This window comes from Microplitis mediator, chromosome 9 (genome assembly GCF_029852145.1).
Source record: "Microplitis mediator isolate UGA2020A chromosome 9, iyMicMedi2.1, whole genome shotgun sequence".
In the NCBI taxonomy this organism is placed as follows: domain Eukaryota; kingdom Metazoa; phylum Arthropoda; class Insecta; order Hymenoptera; family Braconidae; genus Microplitis; species Microplitis mediator.
In genome coordinates this window covers 15152190-15178877 of record NC_079977.1, presented here as the reverse complement: position 1 = coordinate 15178877, position 26688 = coordinate 15152190, and the positions used below count along the sequence as shown (strand labels likewise).

General features: G+C 32.9%; 1 protein-coding gene across 2 annotated transcripts in view; it reads right to left on the bottom strand.

Moving 5' to 3' along the window:
* LOC130674672 (transcription factor collier) overlaps positions 1 to 26688 on the bottom strand; it is a 157440-nt gene that overhangs the window by 123290 nt on the left and 7462 nt on the right. For both annotated transcript variants that reach the window (XM_057480070.1, XM_057480071.1), the window contains exons 2-3: positions 11332 to 11485; positions 4866 to 4929 (exon numbers count right to left, since the gene is read on the bottom strand). In XM_057480070.1, coding sequence (XP_057336053.1) covers positions 4866 to 4929; positions 11332 to 11485 — 218 coding nt within the window. The remainder of the gene's footprint in view (positions 1 to 4865; positions 4930 to 11331; positions 11486 to 26688) is intronic.

Below are 26688 nucleotides of genomic sequence, written 5' to 3'. Positions count from 1 at the left end.
GCCTTGGCCGTCCAATGGCAACCCAGACTTGGGCCAAGGTAGGATTACCCAAGTTTGAATATACCTATGGTTTATATAAGTAGATCATATAAATGTACCAGTTCAACGTTAGTAGGTTCGTCCAGTAGCTACCGTTCGTACCCAGTCATCAGAAGGACGGCAGTTCGCACCCAGAGTCCAGCAGAATTTCCACCGAGTTTTTTTCACATCATTTACCTCCCTTAGATAATTGAAACGTTAATGATCATAAATACGGGGTTAATAATGATAAAATTTTTTTAATTAAATTTATTCGTTTCCTGGAAGCCTGGGTCAGGTCTGGCAACCAAGCATGGGCCAGGTCTGGCAACCAGGCTTGGCCCTAGATTATCATTCCAGGCTTTTACCAAGGCTGGGCCAAGACTGGCTTACAAGCCTGGCCCAAGGTTCTACGAAGTTGGGCTAAGTCTGGGCCCGTAGTACTTTCCTCTCTGGGTATATACTTTTGATATCACTTTCATCTTTAAATCATCAAATGAATTCATAGAATCCCAGTTCGCATTTGAATATAGTTTGAGGGTGCTGGACCAAAACTGTATGGCCTACGGGTTAATAATATCTAGGCAATTAAAAGTTTGTTTTTATCATTAATTACCCTCTAATTTAGAGTAAGCTTGTGACGACGAACCAAATCGGAATGAAAGAAAGAATAAATATCAGTTTCATTTCTTACGACTTGAGGGTAAAAACTCTCAACGGAGTATTTTTCACCCTGTGAGACATAAATATTAAGAAAGATCACTAGTGTAAAATTTTGAAAAATCAATTTAGATTTTTAGCATATTTCGACAGTAGTGCATATTTCAAATAGTTTTTTTGAGTTACAGCCATCTGAAGAGCAGCCGCTTATCGGTTTTTAATAATATATTTTTCAAAATTGCTGCATCTGTAACTAGAAGACCAATCATCCGATCAATTTAATTTGAATTGCAGTTTCTTTTATATATATTTCTACGTACCACGAACCTCCGGTTTTTGGATCGATAAAAAAATGTAATTTTGGCAGGTCAAAAATCATCAAATTTTTGCACAAAATTAAAATTATATTTTTTAAACTTCGCCATTTTGTTGAATTTCAATTTTTTTCTTAGCCCGAGGGTCATGGTACGGAGAATACCTTCTAGGTTAATAAACTTTGTGGTTTTTTTGATTTCATGCACTGCGAAGGTCGCTATCATTGCAGCAGTGGGGGGACTTTTTTTTTAACGTTGGGAGATTGTGAATAACTCGCTGAATTTTGAATTTTTTGGTCCAAAAATTTCATCTTGTATTCATTATATATCCACAAATGAATCCTTAAAATGTTAAAACATTCCCTGTAGTAGTTTTCTTTAAAAAAATTCTCGAAAATCCTCGTTTTTTCAGGCGGTCACACTAGTGTGGTCCTCTTTAAGAAACAAACTAAATAGCATTAAATTGTATCCAGGTCTTCTCATATCGAAGTAATTTTTATTGTTATATTCTACCCATGAACTTGTATAAATAGTCGATATTTTGATCAGTGAGGTCTTTTGTTTATTGATTTCTATCGTTATCTGTCAAAGATTTTTGTCAACAAGACGACGAAGCTTAAAGCGAGTTTCATTATTTTATATATCGGTCCTTAAAAAATTCTAGCACTAACCCGACTAGAATTTCTTTCTGATTTGCCTGAAGTATCGTAAGGACCTTATCCGGTTAATATAAGGTTTGCCTTATTAGGGCAAACCTGACAAGTTCCGTGTCGGAACCTCGTCAGGATATCCTTATTCAAAAAAAAGTTATCCCATCCCTTCAAGTATTCCATTTACAGGCTAAAAATTAAACAAAATACAAAAGAATATATAAAAATCACGTCAATCATTCCAGCACGGATTTTTTACTTCTTTATCAGTTATTCTTTGACATCATAATGAATATTATATTTACACTTTTAAGATCACATGTGTATGTTATCCTAGTGGATAACATCGAGGACTTTGAATCGGAAGGACGCAGGTTCGAGCCCAGCAGTCATCGGGATTTTTTCATCAATGAAAAATATGTTTACTTCCTTTAATTAATGCTCTCAATACGATAGATAACATTCTCGATTGAATTAAAATTCTCTTATTTTCTTTTTACAATTTAATTTTTTTTTTTTAAATAATAACTAATAAGGCAATGCTGATAAGGACCTCATGGGTCTTAAGCGTTACATCCATGTCAGGATTTTCGTCAGGATACCCTGATCGGGACCTTATTTGAAATAAGGTTAACCAGATAAGGACCTCGTCAGGGCCTTATGAAAAATTCTAGTCGGGAATAACTGTTGAAAGACTCCAAACTCAATTTTTAAATTTTTTTTATACTCAGAATTTCAGTGACTTAGAATAAATGTAGAAATTTCCATTAGGATCCGATAAGAATTGTAGGCGCAATCGTGTCCTCAAAATTCGGTTCTATTACATGTATATATGTAGCGACTACGTCACTACTGATATTTCTAATATTCATAAGTTCGGATAAGTCCGTCAATCATCGATCGTCATCGATCACCGACTATTTCCCCCACGCGGATATGATATTTAGTAGCAACAGTACGCGGTACAGTACACACGTCTAATAGAGAGAAACACGGCAACTAGCTAACACATATCTAATGCAACCAGCATTACTTTGTATTATATAATTCATTAAATAAAACTAATTATTTATCATTTTGTTAACACTAATAAATGGAGTCAGATAAAATTATTTAACGTAGTGATTAAGTTCCACGAACCTCATCCCAGTCATTACATATATATATATATATATATATATATATATATATATATATATATATATATATATATATTTTTCCACGAATGGTATTTTTGAACTCTACTCAACCAATTGTGATAGGTTATGACAATATTTCTTGAAAAATCGACTATAACGACAAATAACATATCTAGTTTTCAGAAAAAATTTACCTAAAAATTGCGAATATGAATATATATCATAGCTGAATGATTCATTTATATAAATGCAACAAAAAAATTACTAATTAAAAAAATTTTTCATGAAGTCAATAACGTATATAAATATTAACATTATGCAGGCAAAAAATATTGTTGAAAAGTGTTTAGATACACACATCAGTGATTGAAAGACCGGTTAGATCAGTAATGAAATCGAAAAATCTCTCTAGGTGTCGTCGTCACCGGCGCACGTGGGACTCTTTTTATATAAAGATAAATAAAGAAGAGTATATAGTTTATAGCAATGATTGCAGTAGCAGTGGCATCACCGCATCACACAGTCAAGCATCCATTGAAATAAAATATGTCTCTGTTTGGGCGATGTTCTGTGATCAGCACCGCTTGATGGGCACTCATCTCATCGCATCGCTCTGTAACTTTTTAGCGGCCCTGCGAGACCCACGTGTCCACGAAGAATGCCAATGGAAGCGTCATCGTCGCTTCTTCAACCATACCTCATTATATATACTCTTTCGCGTGTGCCGCGAATTCTATCTATCACTGCCTCTGTCTTTTTTTTATACTCTGATGATGGTATGGTGTGTGGTATCCGACATATAGATCGATAGCAGTCACGCCGGATGTTTTGCTCAAAGTGTCAGCATTTTTGTCAACCAAAATAACCGAACCGACACTTCTTACCACCTCGGTTAAATTATTGATTCTCATTCCAGTGCAATCATGCGAATGACCGAAATTGAGTAAAAACTTTTTGATAAAAAAACAAATGAATATCTGTATAATAAAGGGTGGGCAAAACGTGACCGATAACGAAATAATGGGTGCTCGTGGATTCGAATACGCTGGATCATCTTTTTTTGATTTTCATTAGAAGCTCTTAGACCAAATTTTCAATCGCCATCGAAAAAAAATATTTTTTCACGGTTATATGAATAGTATATTACATACCTAGGCCAGTATCAAAGAAAAGTCTCAGATCACATGTAATTGTTGGCCGAGGCGAAGCCGACTTCACTTGCATGAAGAATAAAAAAAAAATAATAATTTTTCGAATTTATCATTGTTGAAATAATTAAAAGCGCTACACTATAATATAGTAGCTAAAACTATAAATTCTTAATAGTAGTACTATAGTTATATTGTGATAATAGTTCTCTCGAATTAGGCTTGCTAACTATAGAAGTATGGTTGTCATAACTATTTTTTTCTGGAAATTTCATTCCTACACGATATCAGAATAGTTCCTATAAATTATAGTAGTAATTTCTGTTATTATATAATCGCTTCCATACTACTATAGCGATCGTTTCCATACAACTATAGTAACCGATTCCATAAACTATAGTGAATTCCACCGTATATTATAGGTGAGAGTTCAGTTTCAAAATGTCTGCCGAATTAGGCATTTCTAATAACGCAGGAATTCGGACGTGCGTTATTTCTGTGATGGGGGCCTTATGCGTTTGCCTTATTTGGCGTGAACTCGGAATCCGGCATGCTTAATTTGGACCTAATGAACAACGAAGAGAAATTTCTGGTCGGGGTTATTTTTCTAAAATCGTTATTTTTTGAATTGTTAGATTGCATAAAATTAAATTATAATTGCAAAAAGAAAAATAAGTGATAATTAGAAATAATTTTTCATATGTAATTAATAAGCAGAAATTTGTATTTTCGAAACTTTTGGAAAAATTTAATACGTCGAAAAAGGTTGAGTACAACAACTGAACAATTTGACGTAGAATGTGTGTGTGTGTGTGTGTGTGTGTGTGTGTGTGTGTGTGTGTGTGTGTGTGTGTGTGTGTGTGTGTGTGTGTGTGTGTGTGTGTGTGTGTGTGTGTCTTTATGCAGTTTTATACGTAGATTAGTTTCACTACTTACCATTGGCGTAGAGAAGTTGAAGTCTATACTGAATTCCGTTGTTTGTTTTTTGTCCCTCAGACTCCTGAAAAATGAAACATTTAAGTATTATTCATGATAATAATTATAATATATGGGAATTAAATGAGCAAAAGGAAGGCTTAATGAGGCGTTAGAAGATAATGTAATTAGTGATTAGAATTTTTTGAAAAGCTCCGATAAGGGCCTTGTTAAGTTAACCTTATATCAAATACGGCCCAGATCGGGATTTCCTGACTAGGAACTGACATGGATATAACGCTAATGACCCATGAGGATATTGTCAGTATTGCCGCACCTGGTCCTTACCAGAATTTCTTCATCAAATTCTTATCCAGGTTCCCTTATTAGTAATTATTTTTAAGAAATACTAAATTGCGAAGAAAGAAAAAAGATAATTTTAATTAGTTTCGGAACGTGACTAATGTAATAGAAGCATTACTCGGAGGGAGTGAACATGTCTTATCGATGAAAAAATCTCGGTGACTGTTGGGCTTGAACTCACATCCTTCTGGATCAAAATCCTTGATGCTTTCCACTGCGCTGACCTACGTATGTGATCGCGTTAGTGTAAATAGCGTATGTAATATGATACTAAAGAACGATTAATGAAAATAAAAAATCCGAGATGAAATAATTGACGTATGGTACTTCAGGCAAATCGAGAAAAAATTTCTCTCGGTACCGTAACAATAAAATTTGAAATACCTTTTACCATGATAAGCAAGCAAGAATGCTACCCTGGTCTGGTCTTGATAGAGAAATCATCAGGATAGCCCGTTGGTAAATAACTTTTTAATTAATAAAGCTATCCTAATCTGGTTCTGATAAGGATCTCGTCAGGTTTCCCTGATGAAAAATAAGTTTTTTTGCAATAAAGCTATTCTGATATGGTTCTGATGTTAACCTAAAAAAGTATTCATGGTACTCCATGCAAATCAGAGGAAACATTTTAGTCTGAACAATGCTGTAAATATGTATCAAATTCATCTAAAATAATATAATTTATAGTTGTTTTAAATCGTCTACACTAATAACTTCTTTATGAACGATTCGGGCAGTCTATTTTTCTTTACAACTTTCGTTAATATAACATACTGTAATTAATTAATTCACGGTCGCATAGTATATTTTTAATTAACAAGATTCATCAGTTCATTTTGTCTTATGCTAGCTAGAAATAATTAAGTTTATTGTTTTAATCTAATTTAATTAATAAATACATTAAGAAAATTATATGATACAAAATGTTCACTACCCTCATTTATATTTATATGTAACCAGTTGGAATATAGTGTGTGTGTATATTGTAATATAGTAATGTATCTCGTGATAATTATTAATTTCTTGATGCGTTCGTAGGAGTCGCGTCATTATGTTGTATCGTGGCGTGCAATGCATAATTATTATCTGTCGGTTGACGACGAGTGGTGCGTGCATAGTACCATATGCCATGTGGATGATTGTGGGTAATGCATTTTCAACTACTCACAAACCTGTGTGTGGCCAACACGTCAAACTTCTACTGCTAGTTACCATTCATGTCACTGATGACCAGCGTACAGTGACAAATTGAAAAAAACTGATACTAATTTTATATCACCGAGCTATATATTTTGAATATCATACATAGAGATTTAAATAAACTGATATGAAATCAGTATTCACAGTAATTATTTAACCATACCATTGTCAACTATATACTCCGTCAAAAACATCTTCTTCTTTTCTCCTTGAGAAGGAATAACACAGATCTATGCAGCTAGCATTGTAAGTTTTGCAAGAAAGTATATATTACAAAAGTTCTGAAAGTATTTGAATCCTCTATGACTTGAATTATATTGCAACGAAGAGCAGTTCAAAATTTAAGGTGTTTGAGTATAATGAGGGATGTTGCCAACACTTAATAGAAATTAGAAAGATAGGTGACATATGGTTAAACAACGAAATAAGTATAGAGCACTTTACCAGCGCGTAAATAAATCGACCTGTGTTCGACTCCTGCAGTTCGTGACTACTTACCGAAAACGTTTTCTTTAGTATATACTATTTTACAAATCTGTCTGTCATTTCTAACAGTTAATTGTTGCACACCTCAAGCGCGAAAGCGCTGAGGGTGCTTTATGAATGGTTTTTATTTTTAATACTTAGGAACATTAATTTCACTTAATATTATAAATATTTAATCCAGCCAAGTAAACATGAAGGCTGCAGACTACCGTTAACTGCTGATATTTTTAAACAAAAGACACTTAATAAATGGTAAACAAAATGTACTTAGTTCTGGAACTTTAATATTTTTTTATATAAATTCTCCATAAATAAAAATACTACAAGTCCATGATTTTATCGACACGGAGAGAAATAAAGCTCAACATAAACGGAAAAATACTGTCTTATTATTAATATTCATTAGATCTTTTTAAAAACTCCTACATTATAATAATTTTTATGAAAAACTGGAAAAAAGTAATAGGTACGCAAAAAAAATTATAGAATAGCATAATGATTTTTTAAGTCTTTGATTTTTAATAACCAACAAATATAAAATATGTTACGCTATGAAAGTAATATCAAAATAAATCTTAAAATTTTATAAATTGGGAGTAAAATTTTGATAAACGATTGCTATTAATTGCAATGTAAATAAAAATTATTATATCTTTCCTCCCTAGAAATTTATCTATTAGCTTAAACAATTTTTTCCTTGTTTCTAGAATACAAATGCTTTTGCTACAAATAAGTAACATATCTTGCTGCTAATAAATATCTTTGATATTAAGAAATGAAAATTGAAACAAGCAATTATTTTTTAATTTAAGTGTAAGATTTTGTTGACTTAGAAAAGATTTTTGATTCAAGATAGCATTTGAAGATGATATTTGCACGTTGTTCAAGAAAATTTTGATTTACCTCATCAATTAGAAAAAATTTCTTTAATTAAGAATATTTTTCTTGATTTAAATTAACCTTTTTTTCTGGGTATAAACATCCTATGATAAAAAAGAGACTAAATGTATGTGAATTCTCTTTTCAGAACATCTGAATGGGTAAAGACAGTTTAAAAATATACGCGATTCGAAAAACAATATACTTTAAAATAAATAGACGAAAACTCGCATGTACGTGCTTGCGCGTAAATTATATATATTCTAGAACAATGTTAATTTACGTAGTTTGATGATGATGGGGAGATCCTTATGTGTATCGTCTCCTATGAAGTTGGGTATTCGCTATATATATATTGCGACTGTCTTAGCCTAAGTGGGGACTAATATATGTCCGCGGTGCATGACCCTTATTAATAGGGAGGCCACGCAATGCAACTGTCTAACCACGTGAATTATATTATACGTACACACATGGAGATAGGAATACATTAGAGAAAGAGAGCGAAAAATTAGAAAAGATAAACGAACATATGGTCCCTTATTTCTGCTAGTGATTGATGGATCGACTAATTATATTTGTAATGTTATATTTTTGATAGCTATTGATAAGTAAATAATTTTTAATTTCTGTAATTATTTATTTGACTACAATATTAAATACATATTTTAATACACAAATCACTGCAGTGACCATTAAATCCCTTAAACAAATTAATAACCATTAAGATATTTATGGTAATTATAGTAGCTAGGTTATTAAAATTTATATTATTATTGTATTTAAATGAATAATACACTGTAAAAAACTCGCGGAGTGAATGCGGAGTGAATGAATTTTTAATTATTCACCCCCCTCGGAGTGAAATTCACTCCGCAGGGGAGCTTTCGCGGAGTAGATAATTTTTTATTAATTTAATGCCTTCGGAGTGAAATTCACTCCGGAGCGGAGTTTTGTAAATATTATTAATAAAAAATAACTCCACTCAATAAAATCGAAGTAAAAACTCGCGTATTAGATAATTGATCAGCTGATACGCACACACATACGCACACACATATTTAGACACACACGCACACTCGCACACACGCACACACGCACGCACACATATGCACACACACACACACACAGTTGTATACACACACACATATCTGCACATACACGCCCACATTTGCACACACGCACACATTTGCACACACACACATGCATACATGCACACATTTGCACACATGCACACATTTGCACACATGCACACATTTGTACACACACACAAACATTTGCACATATGCACACATTTGCACACATGCACACACGCGGACACACACGCAGAAATTTGCTCACACTCGCACACACACACACACACACACATTGTTGAGCAGTTTAATATAAATTCATTTAAGTATTAAAACTCCGGACCGGAATGAATTGGGAGTGAAATAAAATCCGCGTTACTCCGCAATCACTCCGCTAAAAAAAAACTCCCAATTCACTCCGCATGCGGACTGATTTTTTTTAAAACTCCGGAACTCCGAGTGGCGGAGTGAATGCGGAGTGAATTCGAATTTAATTTCAATCCGAATTCACTCCGGATTCACTCCGAATTTTTCACAGTGTTGAAAGTAAAAATTCAAGAAATATACATTTTCTAATAAATTACATAAGAGAATGATTTTATCCATTTGAAATTATGAACTTTGTTTAATTGATCTAAACTTTTATTTAAATTTTTTGTATGATGACAATTAATTTAGACTTTATTGTTTGTACAAACTTTATTTGGCTACTGTGAACTTACAGTAGCATATTCTATGCCCTACAAAAGCTTTGTAATCACTTTTTCTAGAAAAATTTTATAAATATCGAAATGACAACTTTTTTGAATATTTAAAATCTCCACTATAATACTATAGTATTTAATTGTTTGACTGACTATATTTTCATGCATAGGGTTCACAAAAAAAATATAGGATAGACATTTCCTGTCGAAATTTGAGTTCAACTCAAATACTTTTTAGTGCTTGTTACAACGCATTGAGTACTGTCAAGACCTCAAGTACTATTTAGAATCTAACAAATTCTTACTTTTTCAAAATTAGGATCTAGATAGAACCTGGAAGTTCTAACACATTCTATTCAGATACTTTTACCATTGTACCTGAATCTTCCTAACTTTCTTGAGATACTCTTCATATTATAATAAAAATTTTTGGATGTATATTCAATTTTTAATTTTTACAAGTAAATTTAAACAATTTGAGTGTAACATCAAATATTTATTAGACAATCACAAAAATCTACAATTTTTGCAAAAAGTCACTCCACTTATGCCTCAAGGTATTACCGAACCTATAGTCAACTCAAGGAGAATACACTTTTTTTGAGACTGTACATTTTGAAAAAAACTTTAAAAAAACTAGGCATCGCTGCAACTAGGCATGTATTTGGACATGCTTGCCCTAGCGCAAACTGCATTATAATAAATGAGTGATTTGTGAGTGCATGTAAGTGCTCATGTTTGTAACAATAACATCGTTCAAAAGTGAGGTACCCATGCAGGAGCTGCCAGAGCTGAACGACGGGGCCCTACTTGTTCCAGCACTGGGGAACCTAGCTTTGGCACATCTATATTGGCCCATGCTTGGCTCAAGATTGGGTACTCAGTCTTGGCCGTTACAATGATTACCCGGGCTTGAGCCAAGACTGGGTAACCTAGCCTTGGCCATTCAATGGCAAGCCAGACTTGGGCCAAGACTGGGTAATCTAGCCTTGGCCATACAATGGCAAGCTAGACTTGGGCCAAGGCTGGGTAACCTAGCCTTGGTTATCCAATGGCAAACCAGTCTTGGGCCAAGATAGGATTACCCAAGTTTGTCTATACCTATGGTTTAATAAGTAGATCATATAAATGTATTAGTTCAACATTAGTAGTTTTGTCCAGTAGCTATCGTAGGGACCCAGCAATCAGAAGGACGGCAGTTCACGCCCAGAGCCCAGCAGAATTTTCACTGAGTCATTTTCACATCATTGACCTCCCTTAGATAGTTTAAACGTTCATGATCATGAACTCTACGAAGTTAATAATGATAAAATTTTTTTCTAATTAAATTCATTCGTTTCCTTGATGTATGGACCAGGTCTGGCAACGAAGCCTGGGCTAGGACTGGCAACCAAGCATGGGCCAGGTATAGCAAACACTATTTTACAAAAACGAGTATAATAACCGTCCTCGGCTTCGTCTCGAACGTCAAGCTTATACTCGGTTTCGTGAATTCACGCCACAAACTTTGGGCTTATATCGCAACATTGAGATTGTTGGTAAATCGCCACTTTGCGACCGTATGACATAAACATTTATTATCGACCTTCTAAATTTGACAATATTTTCTCCTTTTTCGTCAAGGTCCTGTACCTCTTTAACCATACTTCAAGATTGAAACTAAGTTCTAAGATTATACATATTACAGTGCAATAATCACAACTACGATGAAAGGATCTATAATATCATAATTATTATCATCCGCATCACTATAAGCTATGAATAATATGATTATAAATTTACCTGATCTTTCTCAACGAATCCAATGAAAGCGGTCCTTTCGATTTCGATTGGCTGGCCACCTCGATCGTAAAGAGCAATAACAAAATGAAAAAAATTACTTTTTCTCAAATTACTCGGTGGTTGCTTTTCGAAGTGTGCTCTTCCGACACCAACCCTGAAATAATGTTTTTTGTTTATTCAAATAAATTAAGATAATGAAAAACAAGAAAGTGTACACGATGAGAAATATTTAGAAAATTTTACGAAAAAATTTAAACTAAAAATATTAAGTTGATATTTTGTAATGTTGAAATGCTATTGAAATTTCATAATTTTTACTATTTTGAAAGATGAGTTATTATTAGGACCAGGGACTTTGTATAGAATGGAAACACTACTATGTGTCAAAAATAAGTAGACAGTCTTTGTGATCAGCATTCTTTGGCAATAGGTGATGTTCAAGACGTAGTCTGACAAAATTGAAATGACAGCGTGAGCTATCATAATTACATGTATAACTTAATCTTTTGCACCAAGCAACAAGTATACGCTTTATATTCATGTATGTAATATATAGACTTATAACTTGAACACAACTACTAGTAGTGTGCTGAGTTATAATATAAAGAATAGAACGATTGATAAATTACAGGCTTAAAAAATCTGAAAAATCAAAATTAAATAGATACAATATTTAATCAGTTTAACAAGATATTAAGATACAAATCAAAGCACACATTAACCCATACTTTCAGCTATACGTTGTCCTGCATACAATGCCACACATCCACCCACAAATTCAGCCACACATTATCCAAAACGTCGACCCACACATACTATCACACATTCAGCCATACATTGTCCTAAACATTCAGTCACACATTGGCCCATACAAAATCATATACATTGATGAACGCATAATTCCACACATCCAGCCACGTTGAATATATGGTATTATCTGTGGAACATTATGTGGCCGAATGTGTTGTTGAATGTGTAGGGCAACGTGTGACATGTTTGGAACAATGTGTGGTTGGATAAGTGAGATTACGTGTGGGTCAATTTTTTTTTTTTTGATAATATGTATGCGGATGTGTAGCATTACTTACGGGACAATGTGTGGATCAATGTTTTCCTTGATTTATATTCTAATATCTTGTTGAGTGTGCTGGACAATATGCAAAAATATGAAGTAGTTTTTTTCTCTCTTGAGTCATTAAAGTCATAACGAACTTACAGAATGATGTTTTCACCATACCTACTGTGGAAGTTTAAATTCTTGCTTTTTTTAGAGCGGAGAAAGTCAATCTTATCTTGCGTCATTCTTTCCACAAGTCGACGCAAAAAATTCAACTGTCAGGTACAGATCTGGTGAAAAATCGTATACACACCACGGAGGAAGGTATAGGACGTCCCAATCTGCATGTTAGGCAATTAAGACGCGGGTCAGAATGTTCTATTTTCCTCCCGTGGTGTGTAATATAGTATTTTCAACTAATCAAGTATTTGCATCTATATAATTTTTTTTCTTTAAATATCATTCTATTCTTTATATTGTAACTCATCATATTACTAGTAGCTATGTTTATTTGTTAAATCTCTTTATTGCATCTATAGATAACAAGTATATATTTATTACTTGACAGAAAGGGTCGTTTGAATACGGCATTGATCGCCGAATACTGCCAATCGCACCGATTGATTACTTTTTAGGTAGATTTTAAAAAAATGTAGCTATTGTATTGTATTGGTCCTCATGGTCGATTTTTCAAGGAATTTTATCATACCCTATCATAATTGGTTGAGTAGGGTTCAAAAATACCATTCATAAAAGAATCTATTCTGGAACTTAGAATATATTTTATAAGTTTTTTCTATGCATAAATAAAATTATTATAAGTCCACGATTTAATCTAGTTTTGTCCTTCTGTATCGCAATTGTTTTTTAGAACAGTAGATCGAAAACATCTTAAAATTTTTATAAAAGATCAAAAACAGATCAACTAGTTCAAATACAGACCAATTAGTCCAAATGCAGTACAGTTAAACTAAAATCAGATCAAATTTTTTGACCTGGGAATATTTAAATAGCGGATTAAAAATCTCGGATTGAAAAGCTGACCTTCAAAAATTGGTCTAACCCTAGTAAAAATAAACAAGAGTCGCCTTCGTTTTAAATTAAGAGTGAACTAGCCAAAAATCAGGACAGTGCTTAAAATTTTCGAAAAATCTACTTTCCATTCTGGCTGCCAGATGACATTTTATTTTACATGTATTACTATTTCTCATTTTATATAAATCTCTGGTCCGAGTAATTATTTATATTCAATAACTCTCATTGAATAAATATACAAAGAAATATACGCTCCATTGGTAAAATTGACGATGTATTTAGAAAACATAACTGTTTCATATAGTCCATCGTCCTTCTTACTCTATTAGCTTAGAATAAAATTGGAGTTTTATTTGATTTTCAACTTCTATTATTGTTATTATGATCTATATTGGTAGCATTTGTATTGTTGGTGGTGTCGATTTTAATATTTTAAGTCAAGCAACCATCAGCACCACTATAAAAATTATTTAGCTTAGTCGAGATTCGGATCTCGATATATCGAACGTGAATTGTTTCCTATGCTTGTCAGCCAATAATTGTTTCTATTCGACTGAGTACGAATACAAATGCAATAGTTAGAAAAGTAATAGTAAAACAACTTTTAAAGTAAGATATCATATTAATTAATATTTCTAAATCATTACTAAATATTTGGTACTAAATAAAAAAGTTGAAGCTTTTATTGATTAGCATTACTATATTTTTTACAAAAATACATAAAATTTTAATAAATCTTCGAGACTCGTTTTTCCGTGTAATATAACATGTAGAAAATAATTGTTGTCATCTATAGTACTAGATAAGATCGTGCGTTTATGTATAAGGTGCGAAGGGTTGCGTTGCGCATGGAGAAAAAAAGGAAACAAAAAGAGATAAACGAGGTCGATTGTTGAAGCAGTAGCGCTCAGGTGGTCTCGACGCCTTAAAATCCCATTAAGGTCTCATGTGCTGAGATTAAGGCCACTGGACTCTTCTGCCATCTTTGAGTAATGGTACAGCGTGAGCTCATACCCTTTATTTGTTCTGAAGAATAATAGTGAGTATCTTTTTTTTATCACAAAAAATGAGACATTAAGAGTGACCCTGTAAGCCAACTTAAAAATTTTCCGCTGTATACGAGATTTAAAATTCTTTATTCTTCTGTACAGCATAACTTTGTAATCATTAGCAAAAACAAAAATGAACGAAATGTATTGTAAAACAATAATTTTTGTAACCTCGTTCTCAAATCAAAACATTCTGTATATCATCCGCAAAGGTAAATTATTGAAATATTCCAACGTTATTAGGTGGATAGTTTTTCCGAATATTTATTGTAGTATTTGTTCATCATGGATTTTGTTTAATAAGGTGAAAAACAGAGTCAGTATTGTTTATCATTTTGTGTACATAAAAAATATTTTGGATACCTCATTTTGTCGTTCCTATGTCAATAGGAACTTTCATCTATGAGTTATTTGCAGGTGATTGGAAAATACAAAGTAGTGTTTTTTAAATATGTTGTAAATGATTTTTCATTAAAAAATAAACTCCAATAATTTCAATGTCGCTTTTGGAATGAACTTTGGGGTAATTGAATCAGTTTTATGAGTCTTTGAAATTGAATGAATTTCTAAATTGATCGATTGAAAAATTTTACAGTTATTTTAAATAGACATTCAAAAGTTTTTTTTTCAAAAGTGACTCAGTTAATCAAAACAAAATTTCCACAAAATCTGTGTTGAGAAGTCCTTTTACATTTCACAAGGCTGGTATTAATCAGCCAGTATGTTCAGATGTTATATAGTATTTCCATATTGACAAACACACAGATACATACAGACATTCGGATATCATTTTGAAAATAGTCAGAATAGCTTTCCAAGACCTCAAAATGGCAAGATTGATGAAACCACGATTTTGTAAAACCTAAATGAAGACGATTGCTCCCCTATTTTACAATAACTTTAAATTTCTTGTAGCAGGAAGTTAAAAAGTAAAATTCTTAATTATCATTGTCTCAAATACTAATAATAAATGCGAAAGACAATAAATCAATATGTAATGTTGGCTTTGAGGATAAATATTATATTAGCATGTAGACTTTTGCATAATGACAATAAACCAAAGCCACAATGCGTCGCGTTTGGTTCGCTCGTGCGACCTGATATCGGACCTTCCGAGCGGAAAACTGAATCGACTAGCTCGAAAATGAATAGCGGCAGTTTTGCAGCACATTTGCGAAATAAATGATGGTATCGGCGGTGCATTTGTCACGGCAGAGGGCGGAGAAGCTGGTTGGGGGGGAGGGCACAAATAGAGGGTGTCGTTGGGTGGTATAGTGCGGCAATGGAGGATTATATCCTGCTATACTACTATCCAGGTTTCGAAAGCATGAGAATGGGGTAGGTGTTATATGTGCGGCGGGTACCACATACGGTTGAGAGGAATGTTAGCGGAGGGTAGTGAAGCTAGGGACGATGGTGATGTACTGCCCGTGTCGATAATTATCGGTGGCTGATTAACCGGCCGCTGGTTCGCGCCCCATAACTCTTGACGTCCGATTATTTCGCTCCGCTTACACCGCCTGTCTATACATTATCTATACATTCAGATATATATATATATATATATATATATATATATATATATGTACATAAATACATACATACATATTACAATAATGAATAAAGAGACGTTTTTTGTTGGAACACGTAATTGCGAAAACTACTGAACATACATGCTTAAATATTGTGCACTAAGTCTATTGTTTTTAATTAGTTTACATCGAGAAAACAAGGCTTGAAAAAGTTAGAATATTTAATTTTTCTTAGTAAGAAATACTAATTTACATCTATAAATGCATGTTTTTTACAATTTATTACCAAATGTTTCGTAAAAATCACAAAATAATCATTATTACTGTATGTTTATCTGAAAAATTGCATTATTATTACTTTTATTATTAATTCATTCGTATTTTTGATCAATAAAAAGCAATTTTTATCAAGAGTATATTAAATTATTACTAAACGTTGAGTAATATACTTCATTAAACGATTTAACGACTTTTATTTTATTCAGTAAAAATATGAAAATGAACTAAAAATATGCATTAAATACTTTACAGTGAGCAGAAATTACAACCTATTTAGTAATTTCTGTGAATCAGATGAATAGTATCATATTTTCGAAAGCAGATCAGTAAAATTAAAAATTGGCATATAAATGACGTCCCGACTAGAATTTTTCATAAGGGCCTGACGAGGTCCTTATCGGGTTAACCTTATTTCAAATAAGGTCCCGATCAGGGTATCCTGACGAGGATCCTGATATGGATGTAACGCTTAAGACCCATAAGGTCCTTATCGGGATTGCCTTATCAGGACCTTACCAGGATATCCTCATCACGTCCTTATCAGAATTGCCTTATCAGGTCCTTACCAGGATATCCTCATCAAATCGTTATCAGGATTACCTTATTAGTAATTATTTTTAAAAAAATATTAAATTGCAAAAAAAAAATAAAAGAATTTTAATTAGATCGAGAATGTTATCTATCGTATTGAGAGCATTAATTAAAGGAAGTAAACATATTTTTTATTGATGAAAAAATCCCGATAACTGGTGGGCTCGAACCTGCGTCCTTTCGATTCAAAGTCCTCGATGCTATCCACTGGGATAACATACACAAGTGATCTTAAAAGTGTAAATATAATAGGTAAATATAATATTCATTATGATGTCAAAGAATAACTGATGAAGAAGTAAAAAACCTGTGCTACAATGATTGACGTGATTTTTATATAATATTATTTGTACTTTTTTTAATTTTTAGCCTGTAAATGAAATATTTAAAGAGATGGGATAACTTTTTTTTTAATAAGGATATCCAGATAAGATCCTGATCAGGAACTCGTCAGGTTGACCCGATGGCAAATAACTTTTTTTTGAATAGGGATATCCTGACGAGGCCCTGATCAGGAACAAAATTTTTTGTCATATCAACGGCGGAAGTTGAATTTGAGAGAGAAACAGTAAAAAATGTTTCAAGTCGTGTAGGAATGTAAACACAGATAGAGAGAAAGAAGTTACTTTTCGATACAAGTTCGAGGAAAGTTAGCCAAACTATAGATTGCCAGAAATTGTATAGTGTGCGCCCTCTGCATGTTGCTTGAAAATTCAACTTTTGCGGTTGGTATGACAAAAAGTTTCATTCTCCAGATAGTAAAAATTACACAATTTCAATAGTGTTTTAAGTATACGGCATTAATTTCGTAATTTTACTCATATTTTTAGAGAAATTTAACTCGTTTTCTTAGGTAAATAGGAATGACTCCTTTATCCACAGTGGAAAAATTTCCAGGTGCATATGCGAATAAGCCCTGTATATCATGGAGAGGATTCCAATAATATATCTAAAATATACAAATAATATAATGGCAATCGTTCCTATACTACTATTGTCAATGTTACCAGATATATAGTAATGATTTTCATAATGTATTGTAGAAGTAACTATAGTAGTATGGTAATGATTACCATGCTATTATAGTAATCATTTCCATAAAATACTGTAGTAACTTCTTCCATACTTTTTTAAAATGAGTAAGTAATAGTATATTTCACACCTAGGGGCTTCGCCTCGGCCAACAATTACATGTGATCTGAGGCTTTCTTATTTACTTCCCGAGGAGTGTATACTATTTTTCTCTTCGACGAAGGCGGAAAGCGGCAATTTCGTTTTGCACAGCGGGACGAAAGTTGACGCTTTTCGCCCGGAGGTGAGAAAAAAGTATTGCATATCAGTGAATATTTATTGCGAATCAGTCCCAAGTATATCACTGCTTAAATTAGTGATACACTTGAGACTATTTGTGCAGTATATATTCATTGATTGCAGTACTTTTTACTGATTCATTTTAAGAGAGTATGTTATGGGAGTCAGTGCCATCGTATATTGTAACGCTCAACATACTAGGTCGGGAGCGATTACCATAATATTATGCGAATGATTACCACTATTCCGTAGGAACTGTTCTATTATCGTATAAAAATGAAACCTATAGAGATAGTAATGATTATAATGATTTGTATGGGTGTTATTCCTATCACCGATATTTCAAAAATAATGTTCCCATAGGATATGGAAACTGTTCTCATGGCGTATTGTAATCATTGCCGTAAATTTCTCTCTGTGCCGTGATAGTCGGGTAATCATGTAGAAACTACAAGTTACTAATTATCCATAAATTAATACAGTCACTAAAAGTATTATTATAGCAACATATAAAGATTAATTGTTTACTTTATTACGGTATCGAAAAAATTTTTTAAATTATTATTTTTTTTTTAATCTAGAGTTTTTCCATGAAGCATGAATTAATGCAATATGTTATCTTCTCTAATAAAACTAAAAGAAAAAAAAATGAAAATGGAATAATACATATACAATTATCGATACAGATATGGGCATCAAATATAGATATGATAGTGATAGAAATAAGGGAGAAAATGGCACAATGGTTAGTAATGTGCTTGAGCGGCCAATGTAGGGTTGTAGGTGGTTGGTAGAGTTGCTGTGTGGGACAGCGAGGCAATTTAGCGGTCCAGAATAATTATAATCACGCGACGAGAGAGCATTTCCTGCCAATATTCCTCTATTAAATGGCTATTTTTCGCATCATTTCGCTTTCGTATATACCTAAATAACGTATTGGGCAATATAGGAATATTTCTATACAGAAGTTTCTCCAGTTGGATACATGCGTATCATTTTTTAATTATCGATTGTATATTTTGAGTGATAATAGAGATCAAACCAGATAAGTGTCTATTACTTATTGGCATTAAATAATTATTTAGTAGAGTAGAGAAAAATAAACACTGAGAATATATTTGGTACTAATGATTCAATAGCAGATTATATAGCGCGTGTGCATGGAGGGATATCTGACGAGCGTCAAGTTGGTGCATAAGCCGATAGCTTATGGTGTATTCAGATGAGTATGATGGTGAATAACGGTCAAGCCGTAGGCAAGTGTGGCTTCTCACCCAAGTACTCATGAGAATGTAGTATATAGCACAAGCAGAAGCAAATGCAGCAGCTACGCTCGTCAGGTGTCCTTCTGATTGCTCACATGACATACACTGTATATTTTGTAAGACTCACTAGAGAAGTTTAGTTTGAGAAGAATATTCTATCATTGTATAACATTATATAATAACGGAATGATACATTATGATAATATTATATCATTTTTGTAAATTACAATAGTTTATTTAAATTATTTTAATTTATTTCTTAATTATTATGAATTCATTTCTTATTTGTAACTGATTATTTATTATAAATTAAAAATATTTTTAATTATTTATTAACTATTTTCTTCATTTATTTTATTTGAAAAGAAATGGATCATGCACGGTAAGAAATATTCTGCGGTGATCACTATGCCAGTATAGGCGTGAACACCATACTGTATGGTATCGAAGATTTTTATAGGTTGTAAAATTGTATGCATAAATGATTCAACCATTGTGGGAATAGTAACATTGGTGATAGTTGTCGCGGACACCGCAATGTCAGTATGGCCGTGAGGCCCATACTGCGCTGCCATATCCACAATGCTTCTGACCGATAAACCAAGTCTAACGACATCTATATAGTTTTGGTGGTAATACGATAGTATACATTGATTGACATGCCAGAAATTATGGCGGGAAAAACTAGCATTGTGCCCTTGGCATTGGAGTATGAGTCTCAGGGCCATGCTGTTTCGCCGTGCCTGCTATGCATACGTGTGAGCAATACAATAGCTCCAGTACTATACAGTATAGTAAATAACGCCATACTTCTGGGACTCGTTACAATACTGTCTTGAAATATTTCACATACTATTTTAGTATCTGTCTTGAGACCATACCAGCATGGTGTTGAACGCCATGCATTTCTTACCGTGTGAATAATTTTTCACTGCACCTGCACCGAAAATTTAAATTCCTGCCTTTTTTAGAGGAGAGAAAATCATTCTTCCCTTTTATGAGAAAACAAATGATAAAAATGACCGTATGTGCCATTTTTTTCGCAAACAGAGGAAAAAATATCAACTTTCAGGTACAAATTTGGTGAAAAATAGTATATACGACACGGAGGAAGGTAGGACGTCCCAACCCGCAAGCTAGGCGATTATACGTGAGTTGGAATGTCCTACTTTCGTCCCTAAGTGTGTAATATGCTATTATAATACTTTTCGTGTAAAATAAGCATTTGTGGTTTTGGTTTTATAATTAGCTATGGATGATCAAAACGAAATTGAATTTCTGACAGAAAATAAACAGTCAATTATAAATTAAAGAACAAAATTTTTTTGTTCCAAGTTTGAGATTAAATCTAATTAACCTTCCTCTAATATCAAAATTAAAAAATGACAACAACAAAAGGAATCAGATTATTTCAGTTTGATTTTGAAAACCATATTTTTAGATGCTGGTATTTTAAAGTGTTAGAAACTATTTTGATGATCTTCAGAGTTTTTTATTATCTTAAATCTAATTTTTAATGATTGATGAAGCCGAATATGTTTGATATCAACCTCTTCAGTTACCGCAATAATGGTCTTATTCAGTCCAATAAATAAGAAAATGCTATCATCGAGAGATTTGAAAAAGCGCATGAAAATCTTATCATTTATAAACGGTTATTAATAGTCATCAATCACATCGGATCTTTGTCTCACATTTTCGATTGTTGCCATAAACATTGAAACACATGATTGTTTTATTTTATTTGAATCACGCTTAGCTTAAAACCGTTTCAACATGATGTTTTTGAGCTTTCTAAGCTCTCAGAGTGGATAGATTTGGGTCTGGCTTGCAATGTCAGTGGTTTTCTATTTTTTTTTTCTATTTTGCCTTTTTGTAAGAAATTTTAATCTGAAATACGTAATAATTTGATGTCCTTTATTTTAATATAATAATTTCAGAGGTACTATAGCTTGATAAAGTGATCGAGGATAACATGTCGGTTTGGAGAGAGTAGATAACCATATCATTTTATGTGAATTACATTCACGCAACAACATAAGTCTAATTACTACACATAGTTCAAAGAATTATCACTGTATGATGTACCCCCACACATACACACACCCGTATATATATTTATGAATGGATACTTAAAAGTAAGTATCATTGTATTTGTGTCCTTGTGATCTATTTAAGCGTTGAGGGCTTATTGATATTGAGGTTGATACGATCAACGCCAGGTTTTGTTGTACACGTATTGATGAAAAAAATCAGTGATATGCGCACACGACTCAGTCAGGTCCCGCACAGTAATCAGTGTGGTGCTGCACCACAATCGAGCATTTTTTTCAAGCATCGTACTGAGTCGGGTGCAGAACAATAACCAGTCGGGTTCCAATTTTTTCGTGTAACATATGCTTTTATTACATAGATAACCTTAATAGAAGTTAATACATCTAGTACAATTATGTGTGAATCGCAAGTTGTAACGATACTCGAGCCGGAAACGAGGTTTTTAACACATAAGTGTCTCGTATGGATATGCGCGTACAATCGATTTACACATTTATTCCTGTAAGAAACATTCGATAAGCACGTCAATGAGTACTAATAGGCTGTAGGGGAGACTGGTGTATCAGCCACTACCAATTTTTTGTGACTTTTGAACACCGGGTATTAGTTGATTTGATCTATCGCGAATAAATCCATAAACGTTTGGAATGTGTGTTACAACCAATTTTATTTGTTGTATTCATGGTCAAAAATAAGATCCCTATTCACTCGAGTATGGATACTACAGTGGCATCATATTCACATTACATCTATTTCATGCCATACTCGAAGATATAACTTGTGTATAAAATAGATCAACTCTCAGTTAACGTTCTTACCTCGTGATGAAATTTTTTATCAAACTATCAAAATTGATCACCAATCACAATTAACTTTAATCAAAAATCGTAATAATTTACATTTGAAAATGTGGGACTATTCTTTAAGCATATTTTATAAAAACTTTTATATATTCTATATTTTTAGTATAATTGATTCTGAGATACCCGAGAATTGATGTACTTGTTTGTGGCTCATCAATAATTCCACCACTCATTGTATGTTCATTTGTACAGATGTTTTAAAATAACATTCTTCTGGTCAAGGAAATTTTCGTGCTTTAAATAGTAAAACTTAATTATGTAAAGCTTGTATCCAATCAAGATAATTCTACTAAAAAGGATTCAGACGATGGCGAAACAGCAAAAATTATTGAGGATAGTATTACATCATTTCCGATATTTCTATTGGTGCTTTTGCTATATAAGTACTTTTTGGCAAGCTCGAGACCACATTCCCATTTGCACAATTTTGAGTTATGGACATAAGTTCGTATATATCTATTCTGTTTGAATTCATGTATACAAATACAGATTCAGAGATGAAGCAATCGCGAGGGCAGAATTACAATAAATCCGCGACATGGGCTTTTTCCCTTCTCTTATTTGCACACACGAATATACATGTACCAGGGTTTGCATTAGTTATTACGCGTTAACCAGACAACGCGCTACTATTTACCCTCATCCCATTATATACTATGTTGCTATCTCACACTTTATAATGCATTCGGTATGAGAATGATTAAAATACATCGACAGCGATATATAACGTACATTATATATATATACATATATATATATATATATATATAATATTTATATATATATATATAGAAACATTGAAACCAATGGTATTTTTCGATACTATTAAACTAATTATGATAGATTAAGACAAACTTTCTTAAAAATTAGTCCATTGGGGCAACTGTAATAGCTAGATTTCCATGAAAAATCTACTAAGAAACGGTAATACTACACAGAAAAAACAGTTAACTTGAAACAAGGAAAATATTCTTGATTCAAGAAATTTTTTTTGATCAATTCGGAAAATCAAAATTTACTTGCACCAAGTAAACAATTATCTTCAAATTTTAATCTTGAATCAAATTTTTTTTTCTCACGTCAATATATTTTTACGCTTAAATCAAAAAATTTTCACTTGTTTCAAGAGTTTATAATTCTTAAAGTAAGAGATATTTTTTTTTGGTGCAAGATACATTATTTTTTTGTAGCAATATTGCATTTTTTTGGTTAAAGAAAATCAAATTCCTCGGAACAAGTACTATTCTTTTCAAGCAAGTATTTTTGTATTTTCCGACCAAAATAACAAAAGTTTCTTAAGCCAAGAGAAAAAAATTTCTTGGGAGAAAAGATCGATATGGAGATGGGGAAAGTCACCGGTGCTAGGCAGCAGCAGCGGGAGTAGTTCGGTGCTCGCCACGAGATCGCGCCTACAATTTGTAGTGTCCCTGCTAAGAAACTTATTTCAGAAGTATTATATTCCAAACTTGGAAGCAATTTTGATGCGAGTACTCCTCTGTCATTTGACAGAGTGACAAGTATCTTTTCGGATGTGCTCTGGTATATCCTATAATACATCATGACTTTAATATTTAATATTAATGTTTACCTGAATAATTTTATGCGAAGTAAAAATACAAAAATTACGTTTCAGATAAAAAAAAAAAAGAATCAACACGTCGACCTTTCGGTGAGAGAATACATATTTGACTGAGAAAAATTTAAGTCTTTATTAAAGAAGCAAACTTTTGGCGCAAGAAATTTTTTTTTCTTGGCCGAAGCAACTTTCATTTTCACTTAAGGAATTTATTTTTCGGAGCAAGAGAATTTTTTTCTTGGGGCAAAAAAAAGTTTCTTGGCCGAAGTAAACTTATTTTTGTTCAAAACGTTGATTTTTTGGAGTGAGAAATTTTTTTTCTTGCGGCAAGAATTTCTTCTCTTAAACCAAGAAATTTTCAATTTCGCTTCAAAAATAATTTTTTCTGGAGCAAGAGAATTTACTGTCTTGAACCAAAAAAAAGTTTTTGAATCAATTGTTTTATTTGAATTGAATCAAGAAAGAAAATTCGGAGGACAATATTTTTCTTTAACCAAGTTAACTGTTTTTTCTGTGCACATATAAGTTTTTGAAGTTTTTGAGCTCTCAGAAAATTTTGTTAAAATCGATAAAATCGGAAAGTGGTCGAATCTGAAATCCGAATTATGAAATTATCGTTTTTTGGAAGCTGTAAAATCTAACTCATGTTCAAAATAGCATTTTTGGGCTTTTGAGCTCAAAAAAGCTCATGACGAGTTTTTGCCTTAGGCTCCTCGAGTTGAAATTCGTGCTTTCCGAGATATTAAATTAAAGCTGAAACGTGCGATTCTTTCCCATACAGGAGCTGCCAGAGTTGAACAACGGGCCCTTACTTGGCCCAGCACTGGGGAACCTAGCTTTGGTACACATATTGGCCTAAGCTTGGGCCAGGACTGGGTAACTTAGCCTTGGCCATCCAATGGCAAGCCAGACTTGGGCCAAGACTGGGTAACCTAGCCTTGGCCGTCCAATGGCAACCCGGACTTGGGCCAAGGTAGGATTACCCAAGTTTGGATATACCTATGGTTTATATAAGTAGATCATATAAATGTACCAGTTCAACGTTAGTAGGTTCGTCCAGTAGCTACCGTTCGGACCCAATAATCAGAAGGATGGTAGTTCGCGCCCAGAGTCCAGCAGAATTTCCACCGAGTTTTTTTCACATCATTTACCTCCCTTTGATAATTAAAACGTTAATGATCATGAATTCTACGAAGTTAATAATAATCAATTTTTAAAATTAAATTTGTTCGTTTCCTGGAAGCCTGGGCCAGGTCTGGCAACCAAGCATGGGCCAGATCTGGTAACCAAGCATGGGCCAGGTCTGGCAACCAGGCTTGGCCCGAGATTATCATTCCAGGCTTCTACCAAGGCTGGGCCAAGACTGGCTTACAAGCCTGGCCCAAGGTTCTACAAAGTTGGGCCAAGTCTGGGCCCGTGGTACTTTCTTTGTTGCGTTTCCGGATGACAGCATACCTGAATTTGATAACTCTCTTTTTTACAGCAATCAACTGCAAAATTATATAAAAATGAAGAAGTAATATAATTCCTGACCACTGCACTGTTAGAGGTATTTATTTGAGCCAAACAAGATTTATTGATAGTTAATGAATGATTTATTAAATGAGATTTATTTGAGCCAAATAAGCCATTTCTTAATAGTTAATAAATGGCTTATTTGAATAGAAAGAAATGACACATGAAGTTAAGGTTATAACCTTGAATGGAATGAGTGTGATTGTTAGTAAAAATTTATTATAATATTTCATTTTTTTTATATCTTTTGTATAATAGTTTTCATCTTCAATTAACAATAATTGTGTGTATTATTTTCTTTAAAAAAATAAAATTAAACAGTCCTATAAATTATTTGTCATAACCTTACTTAATTAACTTCATGTCTCATTTCTTTCTATTCAAATAAGCCATTTATTAACTATTCAGAAATGGCTTATTTGGCCTAAATAAATCTCATTTAATAAATCATTTATTAACTATTCATTTATTTGGCTCAAATAAATACTTCTAACAGTGTGAGATTAAGACCTCTATGTTTTCTAGACGCTCAAAATGTCTACACAATGATAAAATTTCGACTATGGTAAATCGAAATGAAAAGAAAAATTCAAAGATTTTCAAATTCGTTAATGGGAAGCTTCAAAAATGTGTGTATGTTTATTGTGAATCTTGATACTTATTCGAATCATCTTAATATTAAATGAATTAACGAACTTGAAGTCAATGAGATAAAACAAATCGTCGTTAAAATTAGTGCAATTACATTGATTTGATTGCAATTAAAGTAGTTGAGAGTTTGTAGCGGAAAGAGGATGAGGATGTGAGTATAGCGCATTACAGAGTATAGTAGAGCAGTAGGTACTGAGAGAAATGTTTGGGTGGAGTTAGTTAAAGGGAACCACTATTGGATTAGAGATTCACCACCTACTCGGTTTACCTTTGGCTTCCCGTTATCAGGGTAGTCTCTGTGTCGTCGTTTGCACGTCGTACAAATCCGTTAAGCGAGGCTACAATAAACCGCAGTTTATTGTTCACCAGCATGGCTATCTATAGATATCTACACTCATATTCTAAATCCTACACTATATAAAGATATATATTATCGACACATAACAATAATATACTTTGATTTTTTAGCAAATAAATGGTACTTGAAATTATTATAAAATTTCCCGTTTTTTACTTAACGTACAATTTTTATTTCTATTTCTTTTTACTTAATTGTTTTCCATATATGCTGTTTTTTA